We start from the raw sequence: 16,714 nt of genomic DNA, 5'->3' as shown, positions 1-16,714 counted from the left end.
CCTTAAGCCGGGAATCCTGATGACCCTCTGCAAACTATGCGCCGCTTTGTGAGGAACCATGAAAAAGAAATGTAAAACCACCCCATGAATCCACTCCACCTATTTGCATAACTTGCTCTCATTATGAATTCCCCTCAGTTCAGAACTTGGGGTTTTGGCAAAGAGTTCCAGGATTAATACATACTCAAAGCCCCTTCCGACTTGTCTGCCATTTAACTATCCTCCTGTACTTGCAATCAGAAGGGTCAAGGGTTTCGTTGCCATCTCCGCCCCCATCCCTTTGAATGCACAATAAAGGGGGAAGTGGAAGCTGCAAATTCCGTTAGCCAATTTGGAGCCCCGGGTGTTAATTTTTGTGGCTTAACACAGAGTGCACAGATGTTGTCTTCTGCAAGTAGCAGCAGATTCTGCCTTGTCTCAGATTCTGCGGCCTAACTTACCCTTGGGAACTTTTTCAGGGATATGATAAATAAATTCAAAATGCTCTATGTCTGCAAAGTGAGCAGAGAAAACATCCAAATGTTAAAATTGCCTACTTATTTACTTTATTCCATTTATGCATAAGCTTGGGGGGAAAGAAAAGGATGTAACAGATGGTATACCGGTAATTACAATTAGTTGGACTGAAATAATGCTTGTAACTGAATTTTCTACGGAGCACAACAGCAATTGACTTGGAATAATATATGCTTCCTTCTATCAGTATACAGTGAACCCATACATTTGATAACAACTCATGATCGATAAAATTAATCCATTTTTGCCTGCGGATATCGTGCCTTTGATTTTGTTCTCTAAATCTAATAAAGTAGGTTTATTCAGCCATGAAAAGCATAACTCTTTAATTTATCATACCAATCTTTACTTGATGGTACATTTGCCACTTTCCATTTTCCCATGCACAGTGGAACCTCGGTTCCGAAACTTTCAAAAACCAAAGCATGCATTTCCGGAAGAATTTTGGTTTCCAAAGAGTGTTCAAAAACCAAAACAGTTATTTCCGGGTTTTTGGCGTTCAAAAGCCTAAACGTTTGACTTCCGAGACGCTCGAAAACTAAGGTCAAGGTAAAGGGACCCCTGACCATTAGGTCCAGTCATGGCCGACTCTGGGCTTGCGGCGCTCATCTCGCTTTATTGGCCGAGGGAGCCGGCGTACAGCTTCCGGGTCGTGTGGCCAGCATGACTAAGCCGCTTCTGGCGAACCAGAGCAATGCACGGAAACGCGGTTTACCTTCCCGCCGGAGTGGTAGCTATTTATCTACTTGCACTTTGACATGCTTTCAAACTGCTAGGTTGGCAGGAGCTGGGACTGAGCAATGGGAGCTCACCCCGTCGCAGGGATTCGAACTGTCGACCTTCTGATCGGCAAGCCCTAGGCTCTGTGCTTTAACCCACGAACAGGAAACCATTTCTACACAATTGTTTCTTATAATGTCTTTCAGACAATATAGTAGGACAATAGCGCAGTGGAAAGGGTCTCAGTATTTCAACATCTTTTCCAAATGTTATTTTATTTTCCTTCAATTCCCCTGTGCCCCCAAATCACATTTTGGCACTTCTAGCATGTGGCGGGGTAACTTCAGTGCACCTGAATTTGCTCATTTTACTCTTTATTTATCTGTCCCTTTCTCTTTTTGTGTTATGATTGTTAGACAGGTTCCTGTCAGAATAGATTTGATTTTGATTTTTTTAACACCACCAAGTTGAATTTCAAGTACAATAAACAATACCAATAACGCTTAAGAGAGCCAGTCTAACCTAGTAAGTATACCACAATGGTGTGTTTGTCTGTTCCCGTCTCATGCACCAGCAAATATATCCGGTTATCAGCCAAGGAGTAAGTGGCCCATTTGATGGAGCACGCCGAAGCTAGAAGGGAGAAGAAGATTGGGGCAATGGAAAAATTGCATTATTTAAAGAGATGTCACGGTAGGTTTTGCATTCGTGGCATGAGCACTTCCTGCTGGCCACTCTGAACAGACCACATCGCTGCTACTATTATGCCATGTCTCTGTTTACCCATATGTTAATTTTTATACCAGCTTAAATGTCATCTTCCAAAGAACTCTGGGAATCATCCTTTAGTGGAGCTACCGTAATTAAGTACACTGGGTGAAATCTTTAGTGGTGTTCCCATGGAACTACAATTTCCAGTATTTCCTGGGAAGAGGAAATGAATGCTAAATCCCTGCAGACTGGTGGCGGGCAAATGCTGTCCCCATCTTCAAAAATTGGGGAAGAAGACCCAGGTCATTACTGAGCAGTCAGCTGGATGTCATTACCAGGAAAGGTTTTAGAACAGAAGATTAAACAGTTGGTTTGTGAGCACTTAGGAAAGGACGCTTTGATTACTGAGACCCAGCATGGGTTTCTCAAAGACAAGTCATGCCAGACGAATCTCATTTCTTTTTTTAATTGAGTTACAAGCTTGGTGGATCAGGGGGATGCTGTGGATGTAGTGTATCTTGATTTCAGTAAGGCTTTTGACAAAGTCCCACATGCTGTCCTTGCAGAGAATATCTGGGCAACGCAACTGTTAGGTGGATTTGTAGGCGGCTGACTGACCGAACCCAAAACCAATTATTTCAAAGACTGTCACATGGAGGATGGAGCAAGCTTGTTTTCTCCTGCTCCATAGTAATGGAACGAAATCAGTGGGTGCAAGTTACAAGAAAGGAGACTCTGACTAAACATCAGGATGAACTTTCTGATGGTAAGAGCTGTTCAACAGTGGAAAGGAGGTGGTGCACTCTCCTTCCAAGGAGGTTTTCGAAGGACAGGCCAGAGGGCCATCTCTTATGGATGCTTTAGTTACCTGCATAGAAGGGTTTAACTAGATGACCCTTGGAGTCCCTTCCAATGCTACAATTCTATGAAATAATAATTGTCAGAAGTGAATACAGGTTTTTTTAATAATAAATAATAATAATAATTTATTATTTATACCCCACCCATCTGGCTGGGCTTCCCCAGCCACTCTGGGCGGCTTCCAAAAGAATATTCATCATCATCAACCTTTTATTCGACCGTCAGTCAGGAAAAAAAATATACATTTGTCAATACACAGTTAAAACATCCAGGAAGATTTTAGAGCTTAGCCAACACTAAAATGGGCTAAACAGATAGCCCCACATCAATACAGTCAATTATAGTCTTGCGACGCTTAAAAGCTAAAAAAAGAAATTTGGCCACCAAGGAAGGTATAGCTCTAGTCACATTATTCAGCAAGTGTAAAACCTGGTTTTCTTCGGGTAGGAAGCTAAATTGACATAGGAGTGGGTCTATAAAATTTTGTCTAAGCTCTGCATAAGAAGGGCAAGTCAAGAGAATGTGTTCGGTGGACTCAGCCACACCCATGGCACAATGACAGGTTCTCTGGGCATATGGTACTCCCCTGTACCTTCCCCACAATATCACAGAGTCAAGGACATTTAATCTAGCCGCTGTAACAAAATAATATTAAAATACATCAAACATTAAAAGCTTCCCTAAACAGGGCTGCCTTTCGTCTGAGGATCGCAGGGTGCTTTACAATATAAACAAGATATATATAAGAGATGCCCAGAATAGTTATTCATAATAAATAAACGATTCCTGGTCTGCATCTGTGTTAGAATTGTTCTTAAGAGATTTTTGTTTTGTCTTTGCTGATTTTGGATTCCTTTGGAAGGAGAGGATATAAATTTTATAAAGAAATAACAGTCACGGAGAAAATTAGCTCTCCCCAACGCAGCTCATTCCATGTTGTACAGGTACATTGTTGGATTTTGGGTCCTGAATTGTGATGAGGGAAACAAAGACATATATGGCCCATTCTGGCTTTACCTCCATTCTGGCTTTTACCACCATAGTGGCACGAGACTGTGGAGGCTACCCAGGGGGAGGCACGTTTTAAAAATCAAAATGGACGTACCCCTTACAAAATCACATACTGTCTCTTCCTTTTCCCTCAAGGATCCAGAAGCCTTCACAATCCCATCTATAAAGAAAAAGGAACCATGGGTAGGGTTAAAATGAGTGGACTGCTTCTCCCTTCCCACTCTCCAATGGACAAAACCTCCCATTGCCAGCACATGTATACCCTCCTTATGATCCAGAAGTCATGCTCTGCCCCAAACCGACCCACTTCCTTTATTCAGTTTGTCAGGAAATGTTCCCAGTCATCCACACAGTAAAAACACGATTTAAAACACAAGCTGCACTGGCTCCCGGTGGAGTACAGGGTCAGATTTAAGGTGCTGGTTTTGACCTTTAAAGCCCTTCACGGCCTAGGACCCTCGTACCTACGGGACCGCCTCTCCCGGTATGCCCCACGGAGAGCCTCAAGGTCCATAAATAGCAACACCCTAGTGGTCCCAGGCCCTAAGGAAGTTAGATTAGCTTCAACCAGAGCCAGGACCTTTTCAACACTGGCCCCGGGCCTGGTGGAACTCTCTGCTTCATGAGACCAGGGCCTTGCAGGATCTGATTTCTTTCTGCAGGGCTTGTAAGAGAGAGTTGCTCCGCCTGGCCTTTGGCTTGGAATCAGTTTGATTCCCTCCCCCTCTTTCTTTTTTCCTTTCTCCTCCTGTGATGAGGCTGCATTTTAATGTTTTAATGTTTCGATATTGTATTTTAATCTTGTTTTTAAGTTGTATTCATTCAACTTGTTTTCATTATTGCTTGTTAGCTGCCCTGAGCCCATCCTTGGCTGGGTAGGGCGGGGTATAAATAATAATAAAATAATAATAATAATAATAATAATAATAATAATAATAATAATTATTATTATTATTATTATTATTATTATTATTATTTAAAAAATAAGGCAATTATGAATTACCATAATACCTGAAAATTATCAAGCATATCAGCAACGTAGCTTAAAACCTGAGGACAGTCCATCTATCATCCAGCTGAGACCACACCATTCAAGTCTTGCTCAACACCCCGTCGCACAGAACAACGGAAGAGCATGCCCCTCCTCAAGCTAGCCCCCATTCATTCTGTCCTATAGTCCTACGTGGGGCAATATAAATACCTCTAATCGTGATTAGAAAGAATTCTCCTTCCTGCCAGCCGCCACCAAGGGCAATCACAAATTCAGAGCCATTCATTGGGAAAAAGACTGGGTTCAAGGTTCTCACGCAGACATGGTTCAATATGCGTGTCCAAAGCTCTAAAGAAATAGAAGAGAACATGTGAAGAGCCTGGCAGCTGGATCAGCCCCCACCTAGCCCAGGATCCTGCAACCAGATGCCCCTGGGAAACCCACAAGCAGGGCATGAGTTAAATATCCTTCTGTGCCTTTTGTTCCCCAGCAACTAGTATCCAAAGGTATCCTACCTCTCATTCTGGGGTCATGTATCGCGACTAGTGGTCACAGGCAGTGCTATTCTCCATGAAGTTATCTATACCCTTTATGATAGTCCATGACAACATCTTGTAGTAGCACATTCCAGAAAGAGATGGTCCCGATCAGTTACTCTAAGCACCTTACAAAGGCATAGGAGCATTGTTTGCCAGGTGGTTTGTCAGATTACAGTGTTATGAGGGGGTGCATTATGGGATGTTAGGAGAGGGATAGTACCTCTGGTGGGGGACACGTCGTGCTCCTTCTGGGGTGCTTTGGTCCCCACCCTGCACTCAGCTCTCACCTGCGGCTCCTAGAAGCTGTCAACCTGTGACAGCGGTCACACCCTGGGAACATCTTCAACAGGCTGGCTAAACCAGGTGAGGGTAGCCAATGGGTCTCAAGCCCTCAGTGAGTTAGGGACTTCCCTGCATGCGAAGACAGACTCTGGCAGATTAAGTGGACTCAACCAGTCAAAAAGGAGGTTTCTGCACATGCTATAAAGTGAGGGGCAGGTGGAGCTCATCAACCTGGGAAGGTAGCCCATCTAGGAGAAGGAAAACACTGATCCTCAACCTCCACTGCCTTGTGGGATATCTTCAGGAGAAGAAACAGCTATGGAATGAACCCCACACAAATCTGGAGTGGAATCCCTAAGACTGTTGGATGGTGCCTTGTATGCTTCCTTTCGGCAACTCCTGCAGTCAAGCTGCTGCCAAACATCTTGCTCAGGGAATCTTGTCATCTGGGCAGCCCAGGACCTCCATACACAGACTTGTGCCCCAAGGAGGTCACTTCGGTACTGCTCATACAGCGGTTTGAATTCGCTCCTGGAGGCACACTCCACTGTCTCCTGAGGCAGATGGATGCCAACAACAATGGGCCCTCTTGGTAAAACCTCTCAGAATTTGGAGCTCCCTTCCTAGAGAGCCTAGACTGACTAGCTCCTTGCCACCTTCCACCATCAGGTGAATACTGTTTAATTCTGGCAGGTTTTGGGAAACTGGCTGTTTTTAAGGAAAGGGCTTTTAACAGCACTGTGCTGTTTTTAATACCGCATGATGGTGTTAAAAAGGTAAAGGTACCTCTTGCCAGACTCTAGGGTTTTGCGCTCATCTCACTCTATAGGCCGGGAGCCAGCACTGTCCGCAGACACTTCCGGGTCACGTGGCCAGCATGACAAGCTGCACAGCACACGGAAACGCCGTTTACCTTCCCGCTGGTAAGCGGTCCCTATTTATCTACTTGCACCCAGAGGTGCTTTCGAACTGCTAGGTTGGCAGGCGCTGGGACCGAACGACGGGAGCGTACCCCGCCGCGGGGATTCGAACCACCGACCATACGATCGGCAAGTCCTAGGCGCTGAGGTTTTACCCACAGCGCCACCTGTGTCCCTATGATGGTGTTAGTGATTTCCTAAAAGACCGTCATTGCCAGAGGCGTATAAAATTATGCATAGTATAGAAAAGAGGATAGAGAGGAGTTTGAATTGGGCCCAGAAACTAATTGGCGGTCAGTGCTGTTTTGCCCCTTCCATTGTCAGCACTGTGCTGCCAATGCAGTTACTGGGGCATAACCATGGTGCTACATGGGGGTGGGTCCTCCACAGTGGCACACCTTCAAGATGCACTGCCACAGCCAGGGGTTAGTCCATATTCTATCCTTGTCCAGCCAGTGCAAGTTGAGGGCAGGATGGCAGTTAACGTGACTAAGGATTCCCTGCCCCCAGAGAAAACGGAAGAGCATAGCTCTCATAGAATTCCATTGTTCCGTAACGGAAGGCATGACAGTTAAAGTGGCATAAAACCAATACAAAACTGTGCCTTTTGGCTTCTCAGGCTCACATACCAGACCCAGAGGTGTTCACATGCAAGATTGGGTAGTTTCCCGTATAGTAATAGACAAGCTGGTTCTGCCGGATGAACAGGGTGCTCTCTGTACTAATGGCATCGACAATGGCAGAGGAGAATGTACCCTGTGGGCATGAGAGGGAGCCAATCCAGCAGCTGTCAATGCCCACCTGTAGCAGAAAAGGAGACAAAGAGAGACAAGGGTGGAAACAGGCTCAGCTCCTACTAGGTTAAGAGTTGTGTGGGAATTCCCACAATGCTGTGCTTTGCTAGCTATAATGGGCATCCTCTGTGTTTAAGGGTGTCAGCTCTTGAGCTGCTTTCAACTGGAGATGCTGGGGACTTAACTGGGACACACTACGCACAAAACATGTGGTCTGCCGAAGTCAAAGTCCACCACCGTTGGACGGCTACAATTTCAATTGCCGGCACCAAGCTCATGTGTGAACTATTGGGGGAGTTCCAGCCCCACCCCACCCCAGCCAACACAGAGATGCCATGTCAGAGATGTGCTACGCAGAGGGCTCGTTTCCCCTTTACCTCTATTGGGATGTAATCTAAAAACATCGAGTCTGACATGAAGACAATCTTGCTCCGGGGAATGCCGCCAAGGATGAGCACGGGGGCTTGTCCGTAAGTGTACCACAAGGGACGCGATGGGTCTCTCAGTTGCAGGACATTCTTCAAAGAATCTAGCTGTGCTTGGTAAGAAGGGACCAGAGAGGAGAGACTGTCTATCACACCAAAGCCACTGCGGACCAACAGATACCTTCTACAGAATCCAAGGGTAAAACCTCAGGGGGACTGTGCCAGGCCCCACCCACAAGGGCAGAGGCAGGGAATGTCATGGACTGGCTGGATGCCGAGGAATGGTGGGAGGCACCAGCCAGGGAACTCCTGGGAGAAGAAGGCTCAGAGCCAGGGGACTGGTGGTGGGACGATGATGAGTGATCAGAGGAAGAAGACTGCGGGGAGGAGGTGCCAGAGGCTAGAGGGGCAACAGGGTTTAGTGAGCAGGAAGAGTCTGTTCCAGAGTACAGTTCAGACTCTGAGGCTGAAGCAGAGGCTGGAGAGGAGGGGGGGTCAAGAAGCTGCAGAAGAATCTAGGGCAGGGGTCTGCAACCTTTAAGACAAAAAGAGCCACTTGGACCCGTTTCCAAAGGGGAAAAAACTGGGAGCCGCAAAACTTCGTCATTATAAAAATAACTTTTTTGTCACTTTTTTATTATTTCTTTGTTTGACCCCTCAGAATTACTCCTCCTCATAGAAATAAATGTTAAATTAACAAGTTACCTTTTTGTGTGTGTGTTCTTTACTCCCCTTCAAAACAGTGACCAGCGTACATGCCCCCTTTCAATGCAGTGACCAGCGTACATGCCCCTTACAATATAGCGGGCGGGCGGGAAGGTGATGTCGGGATGGTGCGTGACTAACGCACGCACCGCCCCCATACGACGTCACAGCCAGTACAATGCCCGCCACAGTGGGGAGTGTTGGGGCGCACAATGCGCCTCCTCCCCTTGCTAGTATCCGCCCCGGAGCCGCGGCAAAGGTGTAAAAGAGCCACATGCGGCTCCGGAGCCACGGGTTGCAGACCCCTGATCTAGGGAATCTCTCCCCCCCCACACACACTGCAACTAGCTCCCCGCCTCGCCCCCCCCCCAGTCTCTAAGAATATGCAGAGAGATGAAAAGAGCAGACTGCAGAGTTTTTACTGCTACTGTCACTAGGAGCCAGTGCATGATTACAAAGTAAGTAAATCTAATTTTCAAACTTACTTTGCAAGTTGTTGCCCGATTCTTTGTTTAGCAGGGTAAGTAAGAGGTAGCCAACTTACTTCATAGCTGGACTTGCTCAAAAGGAGACTTTGCAGCCTAATTCCTATGCTTTTCTGCTACCAAAGATGGGATCCTAAAACTCTGTTTAACTCCCACAGGCAAATGCAACCACATCTACAGACTGCAAGTAGCAGCGGTTAGCAGGCTGTAAGGCCACTTGAGATCGCCACCAACCCCAGCATTTTACCTTTTCCCCAATCTTGATCTTCACCTCATTTTGAACAATTCCCACATAGCCATTGATATTTATAGCAAACCTATACGTAAGGAGAAAAAAAAATATGTGTTTTCTTTTGCTACATTTATATACTTTTTCTTAAAAGCTGTCAATTCCATTCAAAATACCGTAATGGTTTGCTGTCAGAGAGACTTGATACAAAAGGGGGCGAGGGGGGAGGGGGAAACTAGCCAGTTCAATTACCAACACGTTCATGTAATTGTTACATAATGGCCAAATGGAACTGTCAGTCCAGGAAACAGTTCTGGGAGGGGAGGAGCCACACGGCAGTCGGCTCCAGCCAGGATGGAACGGGCCTCGCTGTGTCCCCTTGGCCCATAGACACAGCCAGGTGGAACTGTCACTGGTGGAAGATGGTTCTAGTTCTGCTGAGCTGATCAAGAGAGTTTTGCTGCCAGTTCTCTTTCTGTAATAGATTGACGGTTTCAGGTTTTGCTTTGTTTTAGGTTTCATTCAAAATAGGGCACAAGCAAGATACTGGCACGCATGAAAATGTTCTTGCTGGGTCTACAAACTAGAAACGTATCCCTCACCTTCTGTTTTTCACAGGGAGACCGATGCCGTTGCTCTCCACCAACACATCCAACACAACAGTGCCGTTCAAGAAGGGCATCGGCGTGAACCAGCACATTTGGCAAACTTCCTCACTGTCGCAATTTGCTGGAGGCAGAGAAGGCATGGAAAGGTCAAACGGTAAAGGACCCCTGGACGGTTAAGTCCAGTCAAAGGCGACTATGGAATGTGGCGCTCACCTCACTTCAGACTGAGGGAGCCGGCATTTGTCCACAGACAGCTTTCTGGGTCATGTGGCCAGCATGACTAAACTACTGGTGCACGGAGGAACATGACGGAAGCCAGAGCACACGGAAACACTGTTTTCCTTCCTGCCACAGCAGTACCTATTTCTCTACTTGCAGTGGTATGCACTGGTAGGTTAGTAGAAGCTGGGACAGAGCAACGGGAGCTCACCCCGTTGTGCGGATTTGAACCACCGACCTTCTGATCAGCAGGCCCAAGAGGCTCAGTGGCAGAGCAGGAATCCCCTCCAAAAGCCTAAACAGAGGGAGGACTAGAAGTGGGAAGAGGCTACATCCCTGTAAATGCCTGCTCAACCCAGTGCTAGAGGCAGGATCATACACATGTTGGCGGAAGAGTGAGACAAAATATTATCTGCTATTTAAGTTAGGTGTTTGGATGTGATTCTTGTTCTGACTTTTGCCAATACACACACACACACACAGACACACATTTGGAGTCAACGGGAAATGAGCTATTATCATCCAAGGCAGAAAATGCAACTGCTGCCTTCCCTTCTGCCAATTAACCTGCAATGCAATCTATGAAGAGGTTCCCCAATGCAAACTTAGAGAATTCACAAGTGAATTTACTGGGTCCAATCTGTCTGCTTAGTTGTGGCCATTAGTGGCATCCAAAATTTGCTTTCTGAAGCCCAAAAATTCCGGAGGGAGCAAAGCTCCTTAAAAGGAAGCTTCTCTTTCATGAGGTACTTCCTTGTGTGCTTCCTGCTTCCGCACTGCCTCTTGGGGATGACATGCTGAAATACCTTTATTCCTATACGGAGCAGCCCTCATTTCGATCTGCAGCTGCTCCTGTTTCTGACGCACAGGGTGGACGGGTTCTGAAAAAGTGACAGTCACAATCGGCCTCAGTCCAGTGTAGTGACCTGTCCTGATAGCCCATTCTGCGTTCTGGAAGGAGGAAAGAAGTTTGTTGACCCAGAGCCCTTGTCACAAAATCACTCTCGTGTCACTTGCCTGTGCTGACTCAATCCAAGCAGAGGTCTGTCAACTACAAAGGGTACCTTGCAAGACGAAATTAATTCGTTCTGCGAGTTTTTTCGTCTTGCGAATTTTTCGTCTTGCGAAGCACGGATTCACTGGGTATTAATGGTTTTAAGAAAAGGGAAACAAACTCGCACGACGTTTTCGTCTTGCGAAGCAAGCCCATAGGGAAATTTGTCTTGTGAAGCAACTCAAAAAACGAAAAACTCTTTCGTCTTGCGAGTTTTTCGTCTTACAAGGCATTCGTCTTGCGAGGTACCACTGTATTACATTAGTGTTGCGACTTACAGGGGAGAGAAGATGCCAGATTTTGTCAGTGTTTGATGATACAGTCAACACACACAATTGCCTCATTACGTAAATCATGTTCAGAATACCACAACACACACGTAACTGGCTGTAAAGCAACATAACATTATATATACTAAAACTGTAATTGCCATATCAAAAAAATGCAAAGCACAGCTCCTGATGGCAATAACATGTTGTTGTTGTTTAGTCGTTTAGTCGTGTCCGACTCTTCGTGATCCCATTGACCAGAGCACGCCAGGCACCCCTGTCTTCCACTGCCTCCCGCAGTGATATGTTATCCCGCAATAACATATATTACTATTAACCTTCTATTTGTTTTTATTGTCGTAAAGTCCAAGGATAGTCAAGTCCAAAGATTGTCAAGTCCAACAGTTCCTGTTGGCAATGCCATTTCATACTGATATCTTCCTTCTGCATAGTCCTATGTCTTGAGAGTGTAACAAACAGAACTACTTAGTAACAATAAGGCAGCTGATTATAGACCAGTTCTTAGGATACAGTGGTGCCTCGCAAGACGAAATTAATCCGTTCTGCGAGTCTCTTCGTCTTGCGGTTTTTTCGTCTTGCGAAGCACAGCTATTAGCGGCTTAGCGGCTATTAGCGGCTTAGCAGCTATTAACGGCTTAGCGGCTTTAAGAAAAAGGAAACAAACTCGCAAGAACTCGCAAGACATTTCATCTTGCGAAGCAAGCCCATAGGGAAATTTGTCTTGCGGAACAACTCAAAAACCGGAAAACTCTTTCTTGCGTTTTTCGTCTTGCGAGGCATTCGTCTTGCGAGGTACCACTGTACACTCTTTTGTTTCGCCCATTGGGCTTTTTCAGCAACAAGGTTTCCAGGAGGTTTTTTAGTTTCAAAAAGAATAGTTTATAACCCAAAAGCATTTGAAATGAGGTATGAAATTAAGCCAGAAATGAAGGAAATGGAACAAGGGACTGGAAAAATGAAGAAAGAAGAAAAGTGGGTTTTCTTGAAATAAGAGACAGCGGAGACCGTGGTTTCTTTATGGCATGTGGTTTATTTACACACATATGCAACCTAAACCTACAGTGGAGGGGCTCACAGCATTAACACCCCAAGTGGTCTTGTTTCTCCCATAGACACAGCCTTGGATTCCAGCAGAAATCAAGAATGGCTCCGACTCCCTGGCTTATGCCAGCAGCCTGCTTCTAGCCCAGCTCTCTCTCACACACAACTATCCTGGCTTTTGTCCGTCTTACTGGCAGCCAAATAAGAGAGGGGCGCCCATCCATTTGTCCTCTGGCACAGAGCAGCTTCCTTTGTTATACAAAGGACCATACCAAGTTGGCAACTATGAGCCTTGTCTGGCTAATTCAGCAATGGCATCCTCCATTAGATTTTAATCCTTGGTGGAACCAGAACCCCAGGAATTACAAAGGACATGGGCATCAGGCAGGCTGACCTCACCTCCCCCCCCCCAAAAAAAACCCCTCGCAAGATTATCATGCATCTCAGCAACAGATGAAACAGCAATGCCACTTTAAAGCAGTGGCTCAAAACAAGTTTATGTCCATAGTGCAAATCTGTCCATTGCTGAAGCAACAGGCGAGCAAGGGAAAGTGCCCCTTCAATTACAATGTGTAAGTATCCCTTGCCCTCACAAAGCATGTGGCTCTTCTCTTACCTGAAGTGTGCAGCTCAGATTAATTTTCAGGTAGTATGGAAATCCCAGGTATTTCTGTAAAAAGGGACAGTTACAATATTTCAATAGCTCTTTTCACTTGAAGAGTAATAAGCTGAAAGTTCTGGTTGACTAGTATACCAGTAAAGCCAACAGCAGCCCTGAATAAAACAGTTGATTTAATAAAATAAACCAAAGTAACTGAGACCGTAAGGGATTCAAGCACTTGTGCCTGTTAGGAATCTCCAAGGATGAAAGCTCCAGATTTATACACTGCTGTGGTGAGCTGGTCAGGTCTGCAGTTTGAGAGGGTCTCACAACTGGGATCTCCCCCTAAACTCTAGGTTGACGTCACCCACAAAGGCAGCCCATTGGTTCCCTCCATTATAAAAGCTTCCAAGTCAGGCTTGGCCTTTGCCTGGGATGCAACCAGCCCTGGCCTCTTCTGTTAAGCCTAGACTTTTGAGGATGTGTGTGTGACTGCTGTTTGTCTGATTTCCCTTCAGCCCTTGGTTCTAGGGGCTCTCTAAGTGACCTCTTGCCCCCCCCCCTCCTAACAGCTCCAGCTCAAGAGCCATGGAACCCAAAGAGCCCTTGCTAGTCATGGAAGAAAAGGAAGATCTCCTCTCCCACACCCAGGCATGTTGTACTCACTGCATTTTTGTCATCAGGGTCTATAGCTGAGTCTGTGAGTTCCTTGAAGATCTCAGCCACCCTTTTAATTTCCCGCTGGGAAAAGAAAATCTTTCGGTCGCTCCCAAGGTCAGCAAAATCGTTGACTACAGCTACCCATTTGCAATCTGATGCAAATAGATGTTTCATGCACAGGAAAACAAGGGACAAGGTAGCTGCGAAAAGTTGCCACATCACAGATGCTCCTTGCAAAGGAACCTGCCAAAACAACAACAACAATCCCCTACCTTTTTAATTAACCCTTTTATACAGGTCTTCTAAATAAGCAAGCCTCTTCCCAATATTCTATCTAACCTAAGAGGGGGCTTTCCACAGAGGGACTGGCTTGATATTTCATGGTAAGCTTCAAAGGAGTCAAAAAAGCATATTGAATCATAGAATCATAGAGTTGGAAGAGACCACAAGGGCCATCGAGTCCAACCCCCTGCCAAGCAGGAAACACCATCAGAGCACTCCTGACATATGGTTGTCAAGCCTCTGCTTAAAGACCTTCTTTCTTGTAGTTTGGATCCATTGCTCCGTGTCCGCTTCTCTGGAGCAGCAGAAAACAACCTTTCTCCCTCCTCTATGTGACATCCTTTCTCCCTCCTCTATGTGCTTTCTCCTGTGTTAGTGAATAGCTGCTATTCACCCCAGAGGAACATACTGGCAAGTGCTGCACAGAGGGCAAAACCAGTCGGTTCTGGGCTGTTAGCCTTCCTCTAGGATTCCACAAAGGAAGAAACATGTCACATGGCCCTTTTTGCTTGGCTGGTTTTTGCCTTAACCTCTTGTGTGTAGTAACAGGCACACACCATTGTCTCCTGAGATAGGTGAATGCCAACCTTTCCGCTCTAGAAACTGCTCAGGGCAGTTTCCAAAGACTTAAAAATTGCCAAGTCAATAGAAACAATAAACAACACAACTGGCCTTCTCCTTTTGTGGATAAGGAGCTGATTAACAGGAATCAAAGGACAAATTAATGGACAGTTCTCCCATTGGAAGAATGTAGAATGGAGTCCCCCAAGGACTGGTAGTGGGATCTGTGCTTTTGAACTTGTTCATAAATGATTGAGAATTAGGGTGAACGGTTAGGGGCCAAGTTTGCTGATAATACTAAATTGTTCAGGGCAGTTAAAACAAAAAGTGAAGAGCTCCAAAAGAACCTATATGAACTGTAGGAATGGGTGGTAAAACGGCAAATGCAATCCAGTGTAATCAAGTCTGAAGTGATGCATATTGGAACAAAAAAAAATCTTCATTTCACTTATTATACCTTCATGGGGTCTGAACTGGCAGTGTCTGGCCAAGGGCTGATAGCTTGATAAAGATGGTGACCGTGTGCAGCAGCTGTGAAAAGGGCAAATTCTAATCTTGGGACCATTAGAAAATAAATTAAAAATGAAAGTGACTTTCTAATAATGTTGGTATACAAATTTTGGAATATTTATTTATTTATTTGCCGCCCATCTGTCTGGGTTACCCCCGCCACACTGGACAGCTTCCAACAAAGATTAAAAATACATTAAAACATCAATAGCTGAAGAAGTGTGCATGCACACGAAAGCTCATACCAAGAACTAACTTAGTTGGTCTTTAAGGTGCTACTGGAAGGATTTTCTTTTATTAAAACATCAGTCATTAAAAACTTCCCTAAAGAGGGCTGCCTTAAGATGTCTTCTAAATGTCAAGATAACGTGTTCCAGATCGCCTCACTTCAAAAAGCTTATGGTAGAGATTGAAAAAAGTTCAGAACTACCAAGATGATCAAGGGGGTGGAGCAACTCCCCTATGAGGACAGGTGTCAACATTGGGGGTTTCAGTTTGGAGGAAACAAGAGGTAACGTGATAGAACTGCTTAAATGTCTGATGCTGTATTGTTTTTAATATTCAGTTGGAAGCCGCCCAGAGTGGCTGGGGAAACCCAGCCAGATGGGCAGGGTATAAATAATAAATTATTATTATTATTATTATTATTATGCACAGTACTATGGAGAAAGTGGATAAGAGAAAAGGTTTTCTCTCTTGTAACATGTCACGAGTCCCAAAGTGTTGATAGGCTCAAGAGTAGAGTGGCAGACCAAGACGCATGAAGAGAAAAGGATGGTGGGAGAGGGAGGCCTGAGACCAGGGAGCAAAGGTGAGGGTAGGCACGTTCCTCTCCTAGAGCTGTTCTGGATGGGGGAAGCAGGACTTTCACCTCCATTCTTCCCTGCTGGATGGAGAAGTGTGGAAATAGAATCTGGCGAGGGCATCAGCCAACTATTGAGAGTGGAGGGCCAGAGTCAGAAAGCAAAGGCACAGCCGGGTCACCCAGGTCCGAAACACTCAGCACTGGGAGCAGATGCATCCATTAGGATATGGTGAACGTCTGCACATTCAGGTTTCACAAGGTATGAGTTACACGAGATTGGGCTTGACTTGCCCAGTCTTTAGAAGCTTGGCAGGTGGGCATGCCACCCCATGAAATGGACACCATTGCTTCCACGTACAGTGGTACCTTGGGTTACATATGCTTCAGGTTACAGACTCCGCTAACCCAGAAATAGTGCTTCAGGTTAAGAACTTTGCTTCGGGATGAGAACAGAAATTGTGCTCTGGCAACGTGGCAGCAGCAGGAGGCCCCATTAGCTAAAGTGGTTCTTCAGGTTAAGAACAGTTTCAGGTTAGGAACGGACCTCCGGAACGAATTAAGTACTTAACCCGAGGTACCACTATATTCCGCTATGTACGGCTGCTCTTCCGTGTCTATGAATGTATATAAAATAAAATACACAACACAATCTCTGGATTCTTCATGGGGGCCTGGCTTTGAGGGCTTTAACAATCAGGTCCTGTACTTCGTCATTTACCCTCCTTGGTGCCTTGCTGTAGTGTTCTGAAAATGATCGCTTGCAGGTAACCCCATAATTGTCATGGAGGCCTGGAAGTCCTCCAACAGGGTGGCCTTGGCCAGGATATTAAACCGCTCATTACAACCAGCTTGGGAGACTCCAATACCACATTCTCAATGCCTGTTTCAATCTGT

General features: G+C 45.7%; 2 protein-coding genes across 5 annotated transcripts in view; one reads left to right on the top strand and one right to left on the bottom strand.

The window, feature by feature from the left end:
• Window positions 1-16,714, top strand: part of FAM98C (family with sequence similarity 98 member C) — a 263,283-nt gene that overhangs the window by 147,244 nt on the left and 99,325 nt on the right. The window lies entirely within an intron of this gene.
• The window catches only part of CATSPERG (cation channel sperm associated auxiliary subunit gamma), a 45,629-nt gene that overhangs the window by 28,086 nt on the left and 829 nt on the right, over window positions 1-16,714 (bottom strand). For 3 of the 4 annotated variants that reach the window (XM_081921920.1, XM_081921919.1, XM_081921921.1), the window contains exons 2-12: window positions 13,669-13,905; window positions 13,018-13,071; window positions 10,823-10,967; window positions 9,792-9,918; window positions 9,208-9,277; window positions 7,723-7,878; window positions 7,181-7,352; window positions 5,021-5,158; window positions 3,914-3,979; window positions 1,759-1,869; window positions 441-491 (exon numbers count right to left, since the gene is read on the bottom strand). In XM_081921920.1, the coding sequence (XP_081778046.1) occupies window positions 441-491; window positions 1,759-1,869; window positions 3,914-3,979; window positions 5,021-5,158; window positions 7,181-7,352; window positions 7,723-7,878; window positions 9,208-9,277; window positions 9,792-9,918; window positions 10,823-10,967; window positions 13,018-13,071; window positions 13,669-13,881 (1,303 nt within the window). In that variant the 5' untranslated portion in view covers window positions 13,882-13,905. Of the gene's footprint in view, window positions 1-440; window positions 492-1,758; window positions 1,870-3,913; window positions 3,980-5,020; window positions 5,159-7,180; window positions 7,353-7,722; window positions 7,879-9,207; window positions 9,278-9,791; window positions 9,919-10,822; window positions 10,968-13,017; window positions 13,072-13,668; window positions 13,906-14,962; window positions 14,987-16,714 lie in introns of those variants that run through there. The other variant, XM_081921918.1, reaches the window with a different exon arrangement.

The sequence above is a fragment of the Podarcis melisellensis genome (genome assembly GCF_964234715.1).
Source record: "Podarcis melisellensis genome assembly, chromosome: 8".
Classification (NCBI taxonomy): domain Eukaryota; kingdom Metazoa; phylum Chordata; class Lepidosauria; order Squamata; family Lacertidae; genus Podarcis; species Podarcis melisellensis.
Note: the sequence above shows the minus strand (reverse complement) of the source record. Positions and strands in the feature narration are given on the sequence as shown.